Source organism: Oryzias melastigma, linkage group LG18, assembly GCF_002922805.2.
Source record: "Oryzias melastigma strain HK-1 linkage group LG18, ASM292280v2, whole genome shotgun sequence".
NCBI lineage: Eukaryota > Metazoa > Chordata > Actinopteri > Beloniformes > Adrianichthyidae > Oryzias > Oryzias melastigma.
Window position 1 is genome coordinate 18,467,762 of NC_050529.1, and position 23,986 is coordinate 18,491,747.

The 23,986-nt window shown below is 38.3% G+C and overlaps 2 protein-coding genes across 3 annotated transcripts in view; one reads left to right on the plus strand and one right to left on the minus strand.

Moving 5' to 3' along the window:
- rab39bb (RAB39B, member RAS oncogene family b) overlaps positions 1-23,986 on the minus strand; it is a 26,640-nt gene continuing 2,654 nt past the window's right edge. Inside the window, exons 1-4 of one of the 2 annotated variants that reach the window (XM_024288376.2) lie at positions 8,330-10,031; positions 6,076-6,338; positions 2,820-3,000; positions 1-2,373 (exon numbers count right to left, since the gene is read on the minus strand). In XM_024288376.2, the coding sequence (XP_024144144.1) occupies positions 2,128-2,373; positions 2,820-3,000; positions 6,076-6,290 (642 nt within the window). In that variant the 5' untranslated portion in view covers positions 6,291-6,338; positions 8,330-10,031 and the 3' untranslated portion in view covers positions 1-2,127. Of the gene's footprint in view, positions 2,374-2,819; positions 3,001-6,075; positions 6,339-8,329; positions 10,032-23,986 lie in introns of those variants that run through there. The other variant, XM_024288378.2, reaches the window with a different exon arrangement.
- zgc:162171 (uncharacterized protein LOC565931 homolog) overlaps positions 10,119-23,986 on the plus strand; it is an 18,767-nt gene continuing 4,899 nt past the window's right edge. The window contains exons 1-2 of the mRNA XM_024288375.2: positions 10,119-10,441; positions 20,584-20,714. Of these exons, the coding sequence (XP_024144143.1) occupies positions 10,249-10,441; positions 20,584-20,714 (324 nt within the window). The 5' untranslated portion in view covers positions 10,119-10,248. The remainder of the gene's footprint in view (positions 10,442-20,583; positions 20,715-23,986) is intronic.

A 23,986-nucleotide genomic window follows, 5' to 3' on the forward strand; every position in this document is an offset into this window, starting at 1 on the left:
TTCTTGGTATTTCTTTATTCAAATCGTAGTGAATCTGGAGCAGACAAAAAAAATCAGTTGGAAAAAGCTTATAGTTTTGTACGAACTACAATCAGAAGGCTACAAGCTCCTAGCTCCTTTGAGTTCTGATGTATCCACTTGTAGACAAATAGATGCAATTCACGTCTTCATCTTCCTCATCTGAGCCTGACATCTGAATCAGAACTTTATGCCTGGATATTTCCATGGTTGTGAAGGGCTGTAAGCTAGTGAGAAAGTATGTTAACAAAGGAATGATAGGAAATGAGTGCAGGCTTACTCCCCACCAACAGTCTCGCCCACTTAGAGGCAAATTCTCTGCAGAAACTATGTCCTAAAAAATGACAGATTTTTGGATTTTGGCTTAAAACAGCATAATCATAATTAAAAGACCACTGAGAACCATTTTGGAGTGGGACCTTAAGCTACATTTATTTATCTCCAAAGTGTATGGTAAATAGCATGGCTCTCCCACTCCTCAAATGTCCAATTAGCTTTTTGTATACCTTCTTTTATGCCTTCAAGAAAATAAATCCTACTAACGAAGGCGTCAGGAAGGGTTGTTGGAGGACCAAAATGCAAGAGACCAAACTTGGTGGCAGAAACTTAAAACATTTAATAAATCAACCAAAACATGACAAATACCACGGAGAACCAAAGCGGGGAACAGAACAGAGCAGATGACCTAACCACCTGGGACCCAGCAGGAGAATTTTTCTGAAGTCCACACAATGCCCTATCAAATCATTTCAAGCCACGTCCTCCACATCAGTTCCTGAGGAGGTTTGTCAGGGTCTTCCTTCAAGCATCATGTTGCTTTGGAGGGTCGCCGGGGCTGGTCCTTCATGTTCCCTGTCCCTGAGCATTGTCGCCACTCTTTCCCCTTGGCTGTATTTCTTGTTCTGGAGGAGGGTTGCAGGAACTACTCCTCTCTTGCATGTTCTTGGTGAGGGCTTCTAATAACCCTCAAGCTCTGTTTTCTGGACTTGTTTTTGTTTTGCTCGTCAGGGTCCCCTCCTCTTGGGTGTTTTGGGCATCTGGGATCTGCCCCTTTTGGGGAGGGGTACTGTCAAGATTCTGTACTTGGGTTTTTGTGGTGCATTTGTCGTGTTGTTTCCCCTGTCAGTCTCACCATGTTCAGGTTGATCATTCACAGCTATCTTCATTTAGTTAATCAACTTCATTGTAATTAAGTGTCTGGTTTTAAGTTAATCATTCTTTGGTCCTTCTGCCACCATTTTTTTGCTCCAGTGATTTTTTGTTTGAGTTTATTCATTAAATGTTTTACTTTTCTGCCACATTGCCTGGTCAACTGCATTTTTGATCCGCCACCACCACCTTCCTACAGTTTGCTTATTTACACTCCCCAGATGTCCCCAATGGGACTCCGTATCTCAGATCAGCTTTACTGTTAAGGTGCTTTCCATCTCCAACATATGCATTAAGTCCACACAGGTCCGCCTTGGTACCATCTCCTCCTCCCGTAAAAGCTTATCAGGACTTGTGCAGGCGCTGTGTGATGGTCTGCTATCTCAAACCACTGGAGGTTGAAACAGCTTCAAAGTGAAAAACAAACACAAAAGTTCTCGTAGGAGTGAGTTCTTCCCTTGTTATATTTAGGACTCCTACGTTTACAGCAGTATTTATGAGTTCAAGCTTGCTGAGTATGAGGGCTTTACGTGGAAAAAAAGTCTAACTATATGGTGATGTAATTGCATATTGAGAGGCATTAAATGAGGGCAGGTTATAAGAGCAAACAAGACAGACAAACAAGAGCTATCATGTGAAACAGAACCAGAATAGATCCTCTTTCTAAGGCCTTTGAAAGACTTGCAGGGAGCACAACCAACAGAACGGAATCATGGGAGTCCCCCAAAGAGTGCATCTGCAATCCCTTTTTTTAGAAAACAGAATTTGGATCAGTCCTTTGAGTGATTCCTCCCCGCTGACGGTGTTCTGGGGTAAGCATTCGGACTAAGATTCCCATCTCCAGTTTAAAGGACGAACCATAGTGTCAGTCAGGAGGCCTCGGTCCATCAGCATTCCCCCCCTCCGTCTTCTTTCTTTCCCGCACGGACTTCCACCTCCGTTCACGAAACTCCTCCCAGATCAGCATAAACAGCGCCGGTCGCTTTTGGTCACCTCCTCCGAAGAGTGGACCACGTTGGGCACGAAGCCGCTCTTCACGCCCTCCCAGCCCTCCTGGATTGTGATGTCACCAGACCGCACCAAGGCAAAGATGTCTCTGGTCAGTTCAGTGAAGGCGTGTTCCACGTTGATGGCGTCGCGGGCGGAGGTCTCAATGTAGCGCATCCCGTACGCCCCCGCAAGCTTCTCTGCTTCTTGCCGGGTCACCTGGAAAGTCAAACAAGTTCAGGTGAATCTTTGAGGAGTTGAAATTGTGCTAGCAGTATTTGAAGGATGTATCTGAGAACTGACGTCACCCATAGAAAATTGTTTATTTCTAGTCATCGTTTTTCTGTGATACTGATGTTGACACGTTAGAACCAGAAATCATCAGTATCGAGGGATTCGTCCAAGTCGATGAGTCATTGTTCCACATAGGTAACTTGTTGGAAGTCCACACCCTACCACTTGAAAGTGCTCTCTTGAGAATCGAACAGTTAAAACATTTGATGCTAGACCACATGCTTTTATGATAGCATCTGATTGGTCAGTTTATAACTTGAATACCTACAGAAAAATATTAATCTATAGAAGTCTATAGCACTTTTGAAACAGTAAAAGAGGGCACAATAACACACAGTTTCATTCAGCTCAGAACAACAAGATATTGATACCTGGCGCTGTGCCTCCAGGTCACACTTGTGGCCCACCAACATGAAGACGATGCTGTGTGGCTGCACGTGACTGCGGGCCTCCTCCAGCCAGTCGTGAACGTTTTGGAAGGAGCGGCGGTTGGTTATGTCAAAGAGAAGGAGCCCGCCTACAGAGTTACGGTAATAGGCTCTGGTGATGGACCTGCACAGAACATTGAGAGTCTCAGAGAAGATTTTCTAATGTCACAGACATTAGAAAAGTAATGTCAATTTCAAACAGCTATCTCCTCATCCATGTTTGAACCAATGACAAAAGAGGATTATTTAGATTGCCAAACACAATGAATGATAATTAAAGGGAAAAAATGCTGATTTTGATAATGAGCATGAATTAATTGCTAATTAATTCTTGCTACAAACATTATTCCAAAAAATCTATTTACAGTAAATCCACTGTAAAGCATCCGTTTGAAGAGGTTTTCACTCTGGGGTGGTAAAGATGCTAAATATATATATATATTTGAATTAAAGTTATTGCTCCAAAAAATACTCTTCTCCCTTAACAACACCTTTATTAACATTTTTTAGCAATAAAAAAAACTGGTGAAACAGAGCATTTTAGGGTCATTTTGACCCATTTTTTCCAGCTATGAAAAAAATTTTCACATCAGTTTTTTTCAAGTAGATGCTAATTAAAAAAATTTTTTGTGACCTAAATTTAGAAGTAAGACAAGAAAATTATAGCAAATACCTAAATAAAGGACTTTTATTTATGTCTTAAAAAATATTTTTATCCGTGCATATATTAGATCAGGATACAGATGTTGTTACATTTTTATTTTATTTTTATTTATAGAAAAAGTCTGTTTATTTTTTTTTTTAGATCCAGATACCTGCTCCGTCTAACCCCTTCCTCTGTTTTTTTTTTTTCTGACAACGGACAGATTAACCTCAGTATGTAGAAAAAGCTCATTCTTTATGCGAATAAATTGAGTTTCTGGCATTTTTTTTACTCTTCGTTGTATTATTATTTTCTACTTTTCACAATTACTTTTTAAAAGCACCATATTACCATGAAACAATTTAAAGAGTTGCCATTTATCTAGTAGTAGATCAGTGAGATAAATTCAATTTTATGCATTGTTTGATGGCAAATCATCTTATTGTTTGATGGACAAAACCAAGTAAAATGTAATTTATTAAAAAAAAAAGTACTGGACAAATGCCAGTTTATTTCTAGGGAGGTGTTCCCGGCATATTTCATTGGGCAGTGACCCCAGGAGAGACCCAGGACGTTAGAGAAACTATGTTTCTTTGCTGGCCTGGGAACGCCTCAGGGTTCCCCCAGAGGAGCTGGAGGGGGTGACCAGGGACAGGGAAGTCTGGACATCTTTGAATAGATCATAACCAATACACTAGTGTGCCATGAGAGACGGTCAGGTGAATGGTGGGAAACTACTCAATGTCACCTAATTGGTCTAAAAGTAATATATCACTTCCAAGATATTCACTTTTTCGTCTAAAAACGCTCAAGTTTTACATTGAGTATGAAGAAATGTGAAAGATTCTAGAAAAATATTTATTGGATTCTTATTCTAGACTATTGCCTCCACAAATTGGTAGTAGATGAGTGGAATAGGATGGATGGACGGACGGAAGGAAGAGAACACTTAGATGGTTGTAGCACCAACACCTCACAAAAACGAGCATAAATATAGTTTAAATTCTATTGAAAAAAGTTGGGAAAATGGCAGTATAAAAATCCAATGTGAAGTTACTGCAATATAAACAAACAAATTAAAAAAATTTGTTAGAGGAAAAGAGTACAACTGCACCCAAATACTCACTTGTTAAAAGATCAATTGAAAATGCAAGTTCTAAAAGTTCTGATTGAATTAGGTCTTCGCTCTGAAGCTACGTTCACACTGCCCTCAACAATGTGTTCAAGCCTTTAATGAAAAGTCTAGGTAAACATGCAGAAACGCTTATTACGGGCTTCCATATTCAAAACTCATGTTCACGTGTAGCTACACAGGCTTTTATTGACTTTTTTCTGACTCTTCATAGAAAAAATGAAAACAGGTTGAACTTTGACCAATAGAAGACTCAGATTTGGTAGAGACGTTTGCACTGTGCCCCTTTTAATTCACAGAAGTGTCAACTGTTTGATCTCTAGGAATAGAGCAGTGAAAGAGAAAAGCCATGTTGCAACACCAAGACATTCTTACTCTCAACTCATCACATATCGGCGTTTGGTTAAGGACCCTTCCCCATCACTTTTGGACGTCTTGGATGTCCGCATCTCATTGTTTTTTTACATGCTGACTGTTCCCATTAAATCACAGGTCTCCAACTTCCAGTCCGCAAACCGGAACCGGTCTAGTACCAGGACCCGGAGTGCACTGGTACCCTATCCTGGGCATCCGGGCCTGGTTTGCATCCAGTACAGCGTCTGGTACCGGTTTGAGTCCAGGACTGTGTCTGGTACTGGTTTGAGTCCAGCATTGTGCCTGGTACCTCGTCCAGTGCCCGGTTAAGATACCAAACCCGGGTTAGGGTACCGTAGCTGCCGCGTCCCAAAGACCAGTCTGCGTGCGGTACTGCATCCGGTACCGCTTGCCGAGAGTTGCGGACCCTTGATTTTACGAATAGCAAGAACATCAAAAAACGACAAGTTGGGGACACCCAAAACTCAAAAAGTGACGCGGAACCATCCTTAACCGAACGTCAAGGTACGTCCATGCAATAGTAAACGCTAAAAAACGAAGAAGCCCCTCTCTGCTTGTCTAGTGTGAACACCATGAGCAAGTTTTAGAATGCGTGTTTAGCGTGTTCTTGAACACGTGTCACATGCCCAGTGTGCTTAAGACGTTTGTGTACTGGTGTGCAAAAGAACAATGTTTGTTCGAAACAGACTAGTTCAGCACTGATGTGAAGGACAGTCATTAACACAAATGAGGTCATTAATCAAAGGAAGCAAAGTTTTGTTAAACTTACTTTACGATCTACCAAAAGTCACATAAATAGTATGTGGTGTACTATGTTTATCATTAGGTATAGTTAAAGAGTAGCACTTATTGAGACAATTTTCATGAAAGATTGGCGAAGGGTATATTCCATCTTCATCATTACAATGTGTAATAAAAATAAAAAAAATAAAAAATATAGGCCTATGTTAAAACTTTCAAAATGATTAGAATACTGTATTTATCTACAAATTCCTTGAAGACATGTCTCTGAGTTGACTCGCGAGACATAACCATCCTCCTCTCCTCACCTGAAGCGCTCCTGACCCGCCGTGTCCCAGATCTGCAGCTTGATCCGCTTGCCCGGTTCGATCTCCACCAGTCGGGAGAAGAAGTCCACGCCGACGGTGGGGTCGGACACCTGAGCGAAGCGGCCCTCCGTGAACCGCCGGATAAGACACGACTTGCCCACCGTAGAGTCCCCGATGACGATCAGCCGGAACTGGTAGAGCCAAATGGCCTCCATGACGCGACTCGGTCCGTGCGTCGCTCCGCTGGGCTGTCAGTCTTTCTGCTGCAGAAGAAGGAAGATCTTATTTGATACGGGGAGTATTTTATTTTTTATTTAGTCTAAAATTGTTATATAAACATAAATAAGAATATAATTAAATTAACCTCACCAGCATAAACGGTTTTCATTGGTGCTGAAGTTGGATAATTCCATATTAAACCTAAGTAAAGCTTTAACTACAATGCTACTGAAGCTCCCCCTAAAACAACACTACTAGAGCTCCCCCTACTGGCAGAAGTAAAAATTACAGCTTTTTTTTAGATTTTTAAATTGTCACTCATTCCATTCATTAAATCTATATAATTTTGCACAAATGGGTTACTCAAGCAAAAAAAAAACAGCTAAATTACTTTATCTTTGTCTCATAATCACAGTACTTTACTTTTCAGATTTGATTTTTACATGAAAGAAGCCTTTAATGGTGATTATTTTAATATTATAGCAGATTTTTTTTAATAAATCAAGTAAATTGGTAGCTCTATTTCTTATTTTTAATGTTGAGTCTTTTGAGTTTCTGATCTTTTTCCTTCTGCTTTTCCAACTACTCTCCTATAGAAGCACATGTTCAACCAGCAGTCTTAACCCCTCATTGTGCCTATTTAGATTAACCACGGGGTTTCACAAAATCCTCTTTTCTAGTCACTTGATGAAGGCTTGAATAAAGGCTCATTTTTGTCTCAGTGGTTGGAGACTAAATCTCCTTTTTTAAATGAGGCTTAAGTATCTGATTGTGAGGATTTACAAATACTGAAAATTTAGACCATGGGGTCTGCAACCTGAAAATCTTTCATCCCTCCGTTGTGGATCTAAGAAAAATGCTAAAGATTTCAGCAAAAGTTTATTTTAGTGAAGTTTTAAGATTTGTCCTTTCTTATTTTGATTTTTTACATGTTAGATAATCAAGAAAAATGGTGGTAATGGCTGTTTATTCTTAAAATGAGCTTAAATCACATTAGATTTTACATCAATAATGTTTATATTTGATGATAAAAGACAAAAAAAGATGAAGATGTACCAAAAGTCATAATGCATTTTTAATTGAAATAAATCTGAAGCAGAAGGAAGATCTTATTCCACACAGGGCATATTTTATTTTGAGGGACAAATCAAAATGATCATATAAAGAAAATTAGAAGACTTTTAATAATTAATAATTACAAATGTTTAAAAGACCCGTGAAATATAAACATTTTCTAAACTGTGACTTTGCAGTTTTCACTGGGTTTCACTCATTGGACCAAATGACTCTTTTAGTGTGAAAGGTTGCAGACCCCTGCTTTAGACTATTTTTACGAAGCAAAAATGCTATTCAACCTATCCGTCTCTTTTAATCCCAGAAGGATTACATTCTTAGTGCAACATTTGAGAAAACTATAATATTTGGGGGTAATTCATGTGCGCTACAGTTAAAACATCTATAAAATATGACTCTTTTTCATGAACTTATGATTTTAATAGACATTTGTGTAAATTTTTCCTTTGAAGTAATTTATTTGTAACTAAAACTTTTATGGTTCACTCTGACAGATCTTTGAACATACCAAGCTCACTTGGTAAATACAAACTTTTGTGAGCAAACGTGTTATAACATAAATCAGTGTTTTTTAATATTATTATTATTGTTTTTTATTGCGTTTCCTGCAGAGTAAAGGGATCAGACCATTTGACCCGCAGAGTGCCAGGCGCATGCAGCATCCCATCACCAACCCCCCCTCTGTGCGGCTCCGTGGATGGGGCGGGTTGCGTTACTTGACACTTGTGTGCAAACATGAGCGCCCAGTTTACCGGCAAACAGCCGTCTGCACTCTGGATGGGAAGCTCACATTAGAAAAAAAAGGAGGAACTTTCACTTTCAATCAACACCTAAATGAAACAGTGAGACGTGATCTCGAGCGCGTGACTGATGAAGCTGAATCAAAGAGTACACGTGCAGGGTTTTACAAATCATTTAAACAGGTCGTTTGTGCTGGCTGGAGTAAGTTTAAGAGCCATACTTGTATCAGGAGGTCGGTGCTGTTGCTCTCTTTGCGCAGTTCAGGAGCGGACTGGAGGCTCCATAGCACCTGCGCGTAAACCGGGACCGATGCTCGTCACCCAGCGACACAGGAACAAAACACAGCAGCGTCCAAGAAGTGGATATAGAAGCTCGGCTGGTGGAGCGTTAGCAGGCCCTAAAGTCAAAGGCTTCTTCCTCTCCTGATGCTGGGCCGCGCGCGTGGAGACGCTGCCGGAGCGCGCGAGGAGAGCAAAAAAACGGACGTGGCTCACGGTGATCTGTGAAAGCGGGTCAGAGAGGGAGAATCCCTTGATATCACTTCTTATTCCGCCAAGTTTGAGCAGGTTTTCGGCCCTTGATGCAATGGCAGCACTGGCAGCAGCATCATATAGCCTGACTCATCCCGCATCAGTACCACTACCGTAAAGGCGCGCGTAATGACGCAAGACCACAAAGGGAGGGACAAAGACATTGCATAACAGCTAAAAGAAATTACATTAATTAATATACAGCCCACTCTAAAGCTTTACTTTTATTTAAAAAATTAAAAAATAAAGATTAAAGATGTATTTTTATGCAGCTGCAGAACTTTAAAATTAATCAAAACGGGTCCAGATGATCACAAAAGTTTAAACAAAATGTAAATTCTGAAACTAAAATAGTTTTCTGTCACTGCTAAATCTCTAGGCCACTCCTCCAACAGGAGAGGTTTTTCTTAATGAGTAAAAGTCAAATGTGGATGTTTAAATGCTCGTGCGCACTTCACAGCCTGTTAGCGGAAGTCCCCCTGGGCGCTGGTGCTCATGGGAAATGTAGTTTAAATTAAAAAAAAGTTTTCACATGGCAGTGCTCAGACATACAAATTGATTTGAACAAAATATTAAAAGAAACAATACAAATAAACACTAAAGGAAGTAAAATAACATTTTAAAGTAAGTTAAAAGAACTGAATTTAAAGAAAGCATTGAGTAAAAGTACAGATTTAAACTTTTGAATGTAAACTAATGAAATGCTTGATAAAAAAAAAGTGTTGAGATTAAAAAAAAAAGAAAAAAAAAACGACAGATGCTACAGATAAAACCCCCCAAAATTACAAATAACACAAAATATTGGGGGAAATAGAATTGAATGGTTGGTGACACAAAACGTCAGTGTCTGTTTTGTTTATTTAGCTCAAACAGGGGTATGTTAGCTGCAAAACACGCGGGTTCTGGCTCTCCAAGCACTGGTGTCCTTCCACAGTAAAAAAATAACTTAATCAGTTAATTAGTTACTCTTAAAGGTCCATAAGTGAGCGAGGGATAGGCTCCAGCAACCCCGTGACCCCAAGAGGGATAGAGGAGTTTGGAAAACTGGAATGGAGCAGGTGAAAAATATTTTCACAAGGCCTCCAAATACAGAAATTATGTTACATCAAAAACGTTTACAGAAACAACTTTTTAATGTGATTTTCTTTTTTAAATTCAGATATCAGTTATTTAAAACATACAGTTTGAGTTCATGCACATTGAGCTGCTGTAGCACACACAGCCACAGTGTGATCATTGTGATAGTCTGCGCTTGTCACCACAGCTTTTCTCTGCAGAAAAGCCAAACCCAACTGATGGCTGATAACAGCACTTCTCCTTTTTGTGCGCCTTTGCATTTACACTTTGCAAACTTCTACTTCTGTAACCTTCTTCCCTTTATAAAGTGCATTTTTGCACTTTTTGTGTAATCAAAATGTGTTTATTCACCTGCAGAGTTTGAAGGGGAAACATACAAAACTGCACGTTTCAGACAATGAAACTTTCAGACTCTTGATTGTTTCCACCCCCAAGAAACTCACGCGGAACTAATAATTGGAGACATCACCGCCCCTGCTGCTGCCGCTGCTGCCGATGCTTGCGCGCGCGCGCGAGCTCCCAGCCGCAGAAAATGCAGCACGAGCGCCTGCTCAAAGTCCTGGTGATCGGGGACCTGGGGGTCGGGAAGACGTCCATCATAAAGCGCTACGTGCACCAGGTCTTCTCGCAGCACTACAGAGCCACCATCGGGGTGGACTTCGCCCTCAAAGTGCTGCACTGGGACCCCGCCACGGTGGTGCGGCTGCAGCTGTGGGACATCGCCGGTGAGTGTCGTGGTGCTGGGATCACTTTCCGCTGTGTAATAAGCAGCTTATTATTTCTTTCTTACTCTAGACTGGGCCTCTGTGAGACTCAAACTGTTGTAAACACTAAATTAATCAACTTTGGATCTTGTTTTGGGGTTTTTGGAGAAAAATATTAAAAATATTTTATCAGGGGCGGAGCTATTGGGGGGAAAGGGGGCAGCTGCCATCTCGGCAAAAAGCTTTGCCCCCAAAATTTTGAGTAAATATTAGTATAATTGTTGACAAAGATTTAGAAATCATCAATATAAGTTTCTTTAAAGGGTTACCAAACCCTAAATCCGCTTTTTGGGGCTTTTTTTGTTTGTTTGTTTGTTTTGTAAAAGTGCTGTTTGTTGGACCTTGCCGCATTTTTTTTTACAATTTAAAATTGTTTAATCCCTGAAAAATATGGTTTAAACCCGTTTCTGTGCTGCTCCCTACAGGTTAAAACAAAATATTACAGTTGAATTTTGTGATGACTTTCACGTCATCATTGAGCTCCATGAAAAAAGCCCCGCCCATCTTTAAACACTCGACACCCTCGAGAGGTGAAGCACACCCCGCAACCGTTTGAGCTCTCCCCATGATAAACCGGCCCTTGAAAAAGCTGGTTGACCGGCAGACAGAGAGCCGCTGTGGGATGGCGAGGCAGCCTGCTTCGGTCTCCTGAACTTCATGATTTTTTAAATTATTGTCATCAAGACAATAAGAAAAAGATCATTTAGTTACCTCAAGCTAACCTCACTGTCACTGTCTGTCACATATCCAGACCACACCTCCGCCGCTCAGCCCGCCTCCCCTAGCCCCGCCCCCCTTTTTTGCATTTTTCTAATTCGGGCTGAGAGTGGAGTCAGCCTCTAACTTTCCTGTTTGGTCACCCTTTAAACCTTACAAAAATATAATATAAGAAATTATAATATAAAATAATGAAATCTTGAGCTTCTCAGTTTATCTGTCGCACTCCTGTATTGTAACTAGAATGACACGTTACTCTTTATATTTATTTTATTAAACTCCAAAACCATTCTGTAACAGGCTGACCCAGTTAGCCCATTCTTTTCCTTGGAACACCCATCCTCATAGGGATTCACAGACATCAAGCTTTTATACTAATATCAGTGTAATCAAAGGAGGTTCAGGCATGTGATACATCAGATTGTGATGGGTCATGGAGAAAGCTTGACATTTATCTGCTTTATATCCCTACAAACTAAAGAAGGAAAAATAAATTCTCAAGTAAGGCTTCTTCATCTGAACCTAAACCTCATCTACGGAAACGTTCTTTATGTCCTGATGAGAGACAATGTCAACAAAGTACTTCTGTAATTACCTTTTCGTATCTTTATGTCTACATAAAGTAAACGTGGTAGAAATGCAACATGAAAGCAGGGCAAAATGAATTGGGAAGACGCCAATCTTTCCAGCCTCCGCATCGTTCCCACAATAACTACCACTGATCTCATTACACTTTCCATTCGGGTCTGTACAGTTTTTGGTCAGAATTTCTGTCATGTTCCTGCAAAACTCCCTAAAATTTAACAGCTCAGAAGAACAGCAGAAACGGCAACAGTCCATAGTTTACTACTATTCATGTTGACCCCTCCCACTGTATGCATGGGCTGTTCTTATTCAGTCACTATTGGATGATACTGAACGTATGTCGTTGGTTAACGTGTATTGGTCGTTTTGCCTGTTTTACTTTTGCAAGGTGTTCTTGCCAGGTCATCACTGTAAAGGAAGAACTGTTCTCAACTGACCATCAATCAAAAACCTCCTGATATGAGCCAAGATGCTTTATGGCTTAGTCACAAGTGCACTTGCGGGTGAATACAGACTGTCTGCGTGTAAAAAAGGGGCAAATCTCTACAGTACATACAGTTGGTCCGCATGAAATATCAAGGTCCACTTGGTGATGTCTAGGCGCCTCTTTTTTTTTTTTTACTTTGGGTATGCTGAGGGTGAAAGGTCGTATCAAACACCTAAGCTATACATACTGTCGAGTAAGAATGAAGTAGGTGAGAAACAGGTACGTTTTCCTTTTTCTTAACTCTTCAAAACCTGTTGTTCAAGTGATAAGTGCGTGCTTCTTGTGTGCAACCTGACTATTAAAATGTAGTAAATAAAGCCTAATTTCCACTGAGCAGTCCAGTATGGTACGGTCCGGTATTTTGAGCGTTTCCATTGTTAAATGGACCCATTAAATAGTTCAAACTCGTACCTCTTGAGGGCCCCCATCAGTTGTTGGTCCATAGAAAAACAGAACGAGACGGTTGGGCCGCTGTATCCATCCGTCAACTGGGAGAAATTGATGACGACATTATACAATATAGCACTAAGCTAGGGGTTCGGGTTTCCTATTTTTGGCAGTATTCTTCTTAGCCACCTGCAATCTTATTTCAAACATTAAATTCCTGTTATACACGAGGTACGAAAAGGATGGCAAGAAAATGGATGACTTCCATTGTTGTTGCTTTGCTAGTTGCATTGCTATGTCAAGCTAGCGCTCTATACCACGTATGCACCGTGAAAACAAAGCACTCAGCGGAGAATTAACTAGTCCGTACCGTACTACTCTTTACTAGACTGGTGTCATCCAAACACCCTTTTACTTGCACCATTTGCACGCATTCATCAAGGATCCAGTACTCGTATCTCACTAGTGACTAGAGTTTGGGTACGATTCCTTCACCAGGTGCACACAAATATTTCACAATACACTTACCACATGCACGACAATGGTGCGTACTTTTTTCAAGATGTCCCTTAAGGAAACTGCAAGACACATCTGTGGTCCTCTCTCTGACCCTCCACGGGTCAAAACATAGAAAAAAAAACACAAACACTCATAGAGATCAACCCCCGTACAGGTGCATGTGGCAAAGGTGTTAAGTGGGCACTTAACATCAATGATTTTGAATAAAAACAAACAATAAATGCAGTATTGTGACTAAAATCTGCCTAAGACCATATTGACTTCATGGAATAAAAGTTATTTTATCAATATTTAAAGATTATGAGATACTTTTACTGTAGATTGCAATGAAACAATATACATTTTAAGGTGATCGTAACTACTTTTAATACAGGATTAAAATGACTCAAAGGTATGAATGTTGTCAACATTTAAGAGTTTATGGGTTGAATTAGAAATGCTCTCGTAAGAGTAACGTTGTTGCATTATAAAAACATATGATACTGGCATAAAGCACCATTTAAATCAGCTATCAAGTATATTAAGTTATGACTCACTCGTTTATAGTATAGATTTTTTTGAACAAAAATACATGTTTTTCCTTTGTTAGAATTTTGATATGACATTTGGCTGAGAATTGTACTGTTCATATAAAGTATTACCGTATCGTAGCAGCTACCAAGCATGAAAGTACACGTTTAATAATCTTCAATTTCACACTTGGTGGCTGTTTTCTGCTGACACATCCACCATGATATGAGGAGTGAAGTGCGGCCGGCCTCCTCTGCAAAAAGCTAAAAGCTCATTGTGAGCTTATGAAAGCACCATTTTTTTCCTTTAATAGAAGGAAAACACAATTTTGGTCCATTCAAAGCCTTCAATTTCACAGTCAACCCACATGTTTTTTGCTTACATGAAAGCACGAGTGAGGAAGCTTGCAGGTGCTGTGTTAGGTTACAGCTGATAAGAAGGGATATTTGCATGGAAATGTCAGGGTGAGGCTGATAGTCAGGCAGACCCGTGTGGATCACTGTATGCAGTCAGTCACAAAGCTAAAAGATGTTTGAGTCATTGTGGGAAAATGGTTGCTTATGACTTTGTGCTATGTGGTGAGTGCGCTTTTACAAAAAAGAGGAAGGTTGCAAAGCCAGAACACAGTTTGAAAAACAAAAATATGAAGCCACTCCATTAACACAAGTTCTGTTTAAACATTTTATGAAAACCTTATTTTTAGTCTATCAGAAGGATTTCAAAGAGGAGCTTTGAGCTGCTTCTGTCACAAATTAAGCGTTTACATGTATTAAAAGCTCAAAATCTACTTTTTGAGCTTTGAAGTGTATTATAATGTTAAATCATTACAAAACAACCCCAAAGTAGTATTTTGCTCCATTCACACATTTCTGAGCATTTCTCAAAAACCCTGCGCTCTGAGTACCAGCCCCTCCAAATCCACAAAAACAAGTGGGTCCTCACGTTGTGATGTCACAAAGTGGGGAACAGCCCCTTTCAGGAAGAGTCTGATGTCCAAATTCCTTCACTGCTAATTATATAGTGCACTGTATAGTGGGTTTACCAATTTGTATTGCTGTCTGAATCTACCATTCAGTGCACTAGAAATTTCCCAGAAGTCTGTGCAAAAAACTAGCCTGCATCGATGCTCACTACATTAGCGAATATAGACCACAATGCATTGCGGTCGAACAATTTTTGCAAAAAAAATGTGTTTAAATGTAATTTTTTTGATAAACCTAATGGTAATATGTAATCATATAAGTGGATATAGTTTGAAAGGGTTTAGAACATCATGATATAGACCCTTTAAGCATATTAGCAGAAGTGGTCTTATGCTTAAAGGTGTTGATCTCTGGCTGTGGAGGTTTGGATTTGCAGGATCAAACTTAAACTAGGGGCTTGTCCGGGATGTACACATTTTGGACAATACACACTTGGCATTTGACACGCAGGTTCTTGAGCATACTTTAATCAAGCATTACCAAAAGCAGCGTGAACATAGCTTGAAGCTACGTGCACACCTGGCTTCTAACACACATATAAGAAACTCATGTTTGCGGAACCACGCGGACACGTGCGTTCACACTCGTTTACATAGAAATTTAATTGAAAATGATCACTTGGGCAGTTTGAAATTAGCCTGAGCTGGAATTTAAACCAGTGCTGTTTGCCCCAGTTTGTCATGCCCTTGAGCCATTACCTCCACTGGGGGCTCCTGAGCTGACGGGCCACTGCTGGGTCTATGGGTACTCCCAGGGATGAGGGTGACATTGGATGAACTGAAAGCTCACTTTTTAATAAACCTCCTCATAAATAAAACCAAATTGAAAACAGGAAGAAACCAAAGCGAAATCCCTCAGCTGATGATAATTACATTTATTTTAATTCGGTTTCTGAATCGCCAAATTTACGATAATGGTCATCTCAAGATGTTCTTCAAAGAATGCAATACAGATAACAAACCACGAAACGATTATTTATGGTCTTAATGTCTTACCACATAAATTTGTTGTGCATGCTATGCTATTATGTTTAATAGAAGTCATAGACGTTCTGCTTACATTTGAGATTTAGTTTGAGATGTATTTCTTCACATCTATCTGCGAGGGTAAAAACAATGATTTTGCTTCATGAATCGTCACTATAAGTCAAGACGCAAAATGTAAAGTTCAACAACCACTAGTTTGATGAAGAAAACACGCCTTATGCAATGAACAGGAAGTTGCAGCTAACTTGTTTACCTAACTCGATATGGACATGGCACAATGGAACAAGGTGTTCAGGACATGAATGCCGGTCTCCTAGGCAACCGAATGACTGGATGATCTATTTTTACTCATATTTAAATAAAAAACAAAACAAACTTAAATTTTCCCAAAGGAAGGAGGTCGGTACAAAATATAATCTCAATGCTAACAAACAGCAGTACCTAGTACATGAACTCTTTAAAAGTGCTTGATTTTAAAAAATCCTTATAACATGTAGCATACTGTTTTACATTTAGCATGTGTAACAATATGTTAATGCTTAAGTCAGAAATCATTATCCCTAGTAGCTGTAGCAGTGTTCCCTCAAACTGGTACCGGTACGATGTACAGTTGGTACCAGGAGGCAGAAAATAAAAACACAACCTATATATTTTTTATTAATGTACTGATTCTGAAGAAAGTTTTATTTTGGAAAACTACTGGATTGTCCCCACCACATTTAACCAATTTGTGACACATGTCAAGTCTTATGTGAGAAATTCATCCACTACTTTCCACAAATACAAACGGTTGCTGGAAATATAACTGGGGGGGGCGTCGGTAGAATTTTCACGATTTCAGGCTGCCGCCCCATTTTTAAAAAATTGTTGGCGTGGTTATAAATGTAGAATGGCGGCACTTTAAACGTCCCATTCCAGAGACATTCACACATCATCCAGTCAGAGCTGCTGCCGTCCGGCGATCCGGCTTGATCTTCCCTGTGGCCCCATTTCGTAATGGCGTCATACCCACCTGTCACTGGACTGCCGCCACGCGACCTCAAAATGTTCCCTGGCAGCCACTGATCAATGTCAACTTTAAGAGAAAAATCCTCTGGTCGCCGTAAAACACATGTCAAAGTCAAGGCCCGGGGGCCTGATCCGGCCCTCCGGGTAATTATACCTGGCCCTCCCAATAATTTGATTTTATTGTTATTTATGGCCAGATGCTATCTTGCGCTTGTTTCTAACTTGTATAATTTTGAAAAACTATTTTATTTTGGAGGATAAAATATTGAAACTCATTTAAGGTTTAAATTGATTTATTCTAGAACAATATTCCTGCCTGTTTTAATTCATGGTTATGTTAAAAAGTTACATTTTTAAAGTTTTAAAAAGTTCTAGTGTGTTCAATAAATGTTTATCCTGTTTGGCCCACAACCTAAGGTGTTTTGGGATTTTGAGCCCCTGTGTGATTGAGTTTGCTCTGACATAAAAACTAAAACCCTCAAACTAGCAAAGTTAACAACAAACAAACATATTTGCAAAGTTTCTTTTTTTTGTATCAGCAAGGAAACAGAAGAAGAGACTTCAAAATAAAAGAAAGCTGTGTTTACCAATCAAAAACCAGGAGCCTTTCCTCTAAATCTGGATTTATTGTGATAGTTGCTTTGTATTGTGTTAAAATGCCTTTTTAATTTACCTTTTATAAGGTATTATTAACCTTAAAACATTTTTTTAGCTTTCATTTTGACAATTATGGTTAATGGTTCGTACACAAAATCTAGTGTACAAATTAAGTGTAAACTAGCTACACTTTAGCCTCAAAAGTTAAAGGAAAATAGAAGCTCAAAATTGCTGAGAACTTCAGCCTTGCACAGACCACTACTTTAAAATATTGTCAGACATTAAACCGGTCCACGACCTGAAAAAGCTGGAGGACCACTGTGATATGGTTTATAAACTTCAATTAATCTTAATTAAATGTTTGAAGGCACATATTTAGCTGTGTAAGGATTTGAACACACTTGAACGAGGAGATTAAAAACAGCTAAAATGTGACAATCATTTTTAATTAGTATTTTATGCTGTTGATACATGGGAAATTAATTCAGTGACATTTTATGTTGCCTTTGACTAACACTAGTATAAGCTTTGACATGATTGCCTGTTTTAGATGCTCTACTTTCATCATTGTTGTAGACACTTTACACAGTTTTTCATAATTTTATAGAATTTGTATTTTTTTGTGGTGTATATTAATACTTTCAGAGAACTATTCTTCAGTTCAACCAAATAAGCACATATTACCCATAATTCAATGCCAGTCCTCTATCCTGCTGAGCTGGTCATGTGCAGTATCTGCATGTATCAGAGGCTCCAGTGCTGATTCACTTCTATATTAGAATCATGTGGAGGAAGTTAGTGACCAGGATAGAGACTTATTTATATATATTCTGTGTGTGTGTGTGTGTTGGTAATCCTGCATTAGAAGGACAAGTGACCAGATTACATTCAAAAATGTAGGGATATTTTGGATTGGCAGGACAGGGCCAGTGTCCTGCTAATTCGGAAAAAAAAATTGGAAACTGTTTGAAGGGTTCATATTGGTCTAATAACCCTAGAACAAAGAAAAAAAAAACAAAAACAAAAAAAGACCTTTTAAGTGTGTGTGTGTGTGTACGTTGGTAATTCTGCATTATAAGGACAAGTGACCAGATTACATGCAAAATGTAGGGACATTTTGGATTAGCAGGACAGGGACAGTGTCCTGCTAATTTGGAAAAAAATCGAGACTATTTGACTATAAAGAGACTATAAAGACTATTTGAAGGGTACATATTGGTCTAATAACTCTACAGAACAAAGACAAAATAAAAAATAACTTTTAAGTGTGTCTGCTTTTGTGTGTGTTGCTATCCAACACATGAAAAATGCATTTCTGAAAACAAGAATCTATCAAAGTTTTAAACTTCCACTCTGATTGTTATTTGATGTATTGTAAAAGCGATCCCAGTGGTCATTTAATGCTCAGAAATGCAGTTTTAAGCTTAATTTTCTTCATAAATGTCCTTAATTATCAGAAAAATATTGCAAAAAACACCAAAAACATGATTTTCATTAAAGCGGGTCTTCAACAAAATTTGCTTTTAATTTGATATATCAATACGTGTATGAATATATAATATAAAAGTTAGTACTAAACATAAAAGTAATATAATTTCCCTCATACTCCGGTATGATTTGAGGCTGTTCAGTGTTTTCAGCTACAGTTCATAGCTGGTTCATCATGTTTTCCATTCTATTTCTGAGCCTTTTCTTTTCATTCAGAAACACTTCTTGGAAAAACAAACTCAGTTATAAGCAGAAAACCTGCACAGTAATTTGTTCATGGACAGGCGTCACCGTTTTCTTTGCATTGAATGCTCGAGGGCTGTGCAGGAAAGAAAACATCGCAAATTAAAACTAAAGAGATTCTCAGAGGATGAAAGAAAATCCTCACCGTGCTAATTGAGTTCTTTGAAAATAAAATATAATCTTTTAATATAGTTTTAGTAATAGTTACAATACAAACATATTCAGACCAACAACACATTTAAAATTTTCAGTGCTTAAATTTAGTAAGTTTTGTAAGTTTTTACATATTTTAACATTTTTCATGCATTCATTTAAAAGTGAAATTATACAAGAAAAGATTAGAAATCTCTTCTACAATAGCATCTTTCCTAATTTTGTACCTGAACCAGGTTTGACAGATGAGGACTCGATGCATTTCAAATTTAAATCAGTAAAAAAGATTTTTTTTAAGTGAATAGTTTAAAATTTGAAATTTCCAAATTTAATAAACTTAAAATGTAACCAGATCCATTATCTTTATTTATTTAAATAAAGATAATTTAATTTTTTTACTGACTACAACCCAATAAAACTCCCTTAACTAAGATACAACTATGTATTTGTTATTTTTACTATGATTAAAAATACATGATTTGTCATAAATAAAACATAAACAGTTTTTCTTTTTGCTATATCTTTTGACAGAGCTTCACTTGAGTTCCTTTCAAAATAAAAGGCACCCTGTACCATATAGATTAATGCAGCAAATGTAGTATTATACAGTATATAGTATAATGTCAGCAATAAAAAAAAAAGCTATTTTTGTTTCACTGTTGTTGGTGCATCTCAGCAAGAAATTTCTAAATCAGAACGAACTAAGTAGCCATTACCGTATTTTTGAACCATGAATACTTAAAATCCTTGAAGTTTTCTTCTAAAATCCGCCTTATGATCCGACACGCCTAAAATATAAATTCTACTTGTTGTTACTGATCTCCAATTGAGTTTCTGTGGTATATGGTGCTCCAGTATCTGTCTAAATGTTTTAGTACGACTTTGATAAACTGGGTAGCCACACCGCTTGATGGATTGTTGGAGCATTGTGGGTACTGTAGTCAGGAGTGATACATACTGATACGTAATGTTTGTGAATAAGTTGAATAAAGTTTGACTTATCTGATTGTTTTGCTTAACTTGAAACACCTTATAATTCGCAAAAAATTACATTACTTAAAAATATATATTTATTTTTATTTGTTTTTTTAACCAAAGAATCACATGTGGCTCCGGAGCCTCAGGGTTCAGACCCCCGCTTTAGCTTTAGGCAACAAACTTCATCCTTTTAACCATTTTAAATTGCGTGCAAATAGGATTAAATTATCTCTGTAAATGAATAAGATTCCCTTCTGTGTGTTTTTTTTTTAAATTAAAGTTTTTTTTGTACGTACATTTTAGATGCATTTTATTTGTGAGTTTACCATGAAGTTTTGTTGCACTACTGTAAATTTTTCTTCCTTGCAGCGCTTTATTTTTACTTTATTTAATTAGTTTTGACCATATAAGAAAATAATTTGTCAGTAAAATTAAGATTTCCTGCTTCTTCTCTCTTTAAAGGTCAAGAGCGCTATGGAAACATGACCCGCGTGTACTACAGAGAGGCGGTGGGGGCGTTAGTCGTCTTTGACATGACCAGGCTGTCCACGTTTCAGGCCATCCTGAAGTGGAAAGGAGACCTCGACTCCAAGGTAAGTTTGACTTTCTTTGTTAAAGCATCAAAGTTTTGCTGCTTGACTGTTCTTCAAAACTCCCCGATTTGGTGGCGCTGCCTAAAGCTCCCGCCACGTGTGGGAGGAGCTTCCGTCAAAGACTTTTCTCTACCTTTTCACGGAGGACGCGTATGATTCAAGATTGGGTTTATTTATTTTGAGAAGCCGAATAAACGCATCGGTACACATCTCCATGTCTGGTTTAAGAGAATATTTCAGTGAGTACAGCAGCTGTCCTGCGCTGTGGCAGGACAAAGCCGCTGCTCAGTCTATGACAGGAGAAGGCAGTATGGCAAGCAAAAGGTGTCATAAATCGTCAGCGAAAGTGGGGAGTAGGGCGCTTCACCTGGACATGTTCTACAGGTAATATTTATTATTTTAAATATTGAAATGTTTCCACAGTTTCAATAAATCTGTTAGTACCAAGTAAATCAATTAAGTTTAATTTTAACTGTTTTATTTAGGATTTAATTTGGAAATTAGGGGTAGTGGTGGGGGGGCAAGAGAAAATGTGCATTTTTAGGGTTATTGCAGATAGATTTGGTCATTTCAAAACTATTTTCAAGCATTCTTCTCTCCCAGTTTTTGTAGATTTGCTCTCAAGACTTCAGATTTCATGTCATCAGAAACGACATGTCTTAGATTTTTGATGAATATATATAAGAATATATTTAGGCTTTGAAGTGTTCTTTATATTTTTTATCAAATGTATGTTTTTAAACTTTTCAAAAGAGTATTTTTAGGCTTTTATCTTGTTATTTTCCCTGTTATTCTTTTTTACTTTTTACTAATCTGAAAAATGTTAGTAATAATACAGACAGTAATAATTTAGTTGTGCAAAGTCACATTCTTGTTTTTCCAGCTCTGTTGGAGCCGTAAACAGGCATTTTGACCTTTCCAATATCTTTGCGTATTCAACAAGCTAGCATTGCAACTCTAGCCTATAAGTAACTCATTGGGCTGTTAGCTAGCGGCAGAGAGTGTAAACAGAGATCTCTCAACAGCAGGGATGGGGAAAAGGGGACATGTAGGTGCCAGCCAACAACTCAGAGGAGAATTTCTAATAAGCCACTGCCGCTCTACAGAAACTAAGTCCTAGATAATGACAGTCTTTTTGAGTTGGATAAAAACTGCATATTAACAAAAAAATATTTTAGTTGGACTTTAAAGGATTTGTGAACAAGGAAAAAGCTGAAGCTTAAACTTCGTCCCAACTTATTGTAGGAAAACCATCTTTAAAGCTTTCTTTGAAACGTGTTTTACAGAACATTCATAAAAAGCACTTCTGTATTCTAAAGATAAAATGTAATGTAGTCCCTTTCCATTACTGCTGTGCAAACTTAAAGAGGACAAAAAGTTTACTGCAGAAACCGACATAAATGTGTAAATGTTGCAGACAGAGACACGGTTATGTTGAACCGAAATGAACAGTCAGCAGTTCAATATCGAGTGTTTGCAGCTGCTCCTTCATACTAATGTGTCCAGAATGACTCCATCTGCTGCCAGCAAGCACTGTCGTCTTTAACTCTCTCTGCCTGGAGCCTTCTTCTCCTCAAACAGTCGGGAAATAAAGTGCAGAGCTGCTGCATGTCTCTGTGGATCTCATCAGAATTCCTGTTTTCATCTGTTTCATTCCCCAATTATCTCAGATTTCCCACGATAATCGTGAGAAGATCTATTTTCTACTTCTTTTTCTGTTTTCCTGTCACAGAAATCGATTTTTTCCTTGAGTTTTACTACATGCTGAGACTTATTACGGCTGAACTGTGCGCTGGCTGAGAAACGGTGAATCTCTAAAATGTAATTGTGTGAGGACGGGGGTCAGGGAGTCGGCTGCCTGTCCTCAATTATCCAAACGAATGTGTGTGACCTCAAACGGCTGCAGAGACATCCACACTAAAAACAATGACTGCAGTATGATGTGGACAAGAAAAGGTTGGCTGTTAAAATTGGTTCCAGTGCATGGAATTGGAGGCCAGTGGGACTAAAAACCCAAACCAGCATCATTAATAATAAAGTGAACAGCTTCTCAAAATGAGTTTATGTCCTTGTTTTTAATTGTGACCATTTTAATTTGATTTTTTTCACGTGTTAGTTTTTAATAATAGCTAAAAAATATACAAAAAATATCAACATTTTATCCTTTAAATCAATGGACTCCAACAGTTTTCAGGCCATTTTTAAAAAAATCTGAATTTTAGCTTCTCGTTTCCCTTCACTTTTGAGGGTAAAGTTTATTTTCATGCTCTTTAAATCATCTGAAGCTGCTTTAAACTTTATAAGTACCCTTTATTTGATATAGGAACCATTAAAATGTGATATAGAATTTTCTATGAATCAATTATTTTATTCATTTAGCACTTTACATCAACATGCTGTCGAACCCAAGATATGTAACATAGACACAGATAAAAAACACAAATTAAATTAGATTCAATCAAAAATTAAAGCCGTGATCGCTCTTGTATGGCTCACAGGCACTACCCGCCTCCACCCCCACCACCCACATCGACCGAGGCTAGTCAGAGCTGCATGTGACAAATTGTCAAAACCACTTTTTTCAAAATGGCGAGTTTTCTTTGGCTTTGTCTCCATAGCAACCATTTGATGTTTTGGTTGTTTGGGGATACTGAACAGATCTATGTAAGATTTAGAAGAATCTGCAAAAGTAAATGTTTGGATTTCCTTAGCAACGGCGGTTATTAGCTAACCACACCCACATTCCTAATATGTTCATATCCTTTTTATATCATTTTGCTCAGCTCTAACCAGGGATCCATTCATAAAATGTTCACAATATTTTGTTCAAGATTGTGTGAGTAATAAGAGAATGACACTTTTGCTAGCTTGTCACGCGCATGTCATTCAAAATCTACAACATCCAAATATATTTTTTTTTCTCAATTGCTTCCTAAGAATGCCTGTGAAGTTAGGAAATGATTGATGAAATTCCCTAGTTTTCGAGTTTTTGTTTGTAGCTAGTACTAATGGTGTTTTTTCTTTTTTTAACTCAAGATGGCGGCCTCTTCTCGAGGTCAAAGGTTGGCGAAACTTCAGGGCTCATTGTAGACTCAAGCTAGGAGCATGTGTGCAAAATTTCGAAAAAAAAAAATCTGTTTTTGACACATGCCTGATTGACTTGACATGAGTAGGAGGAGTAATTTTGCAAAATATAACAACCTTCAGTCAGATTAAATAAAATGGGAAAAATGTAGGTCATTTATGTTTTTTTATATATATATATATATATA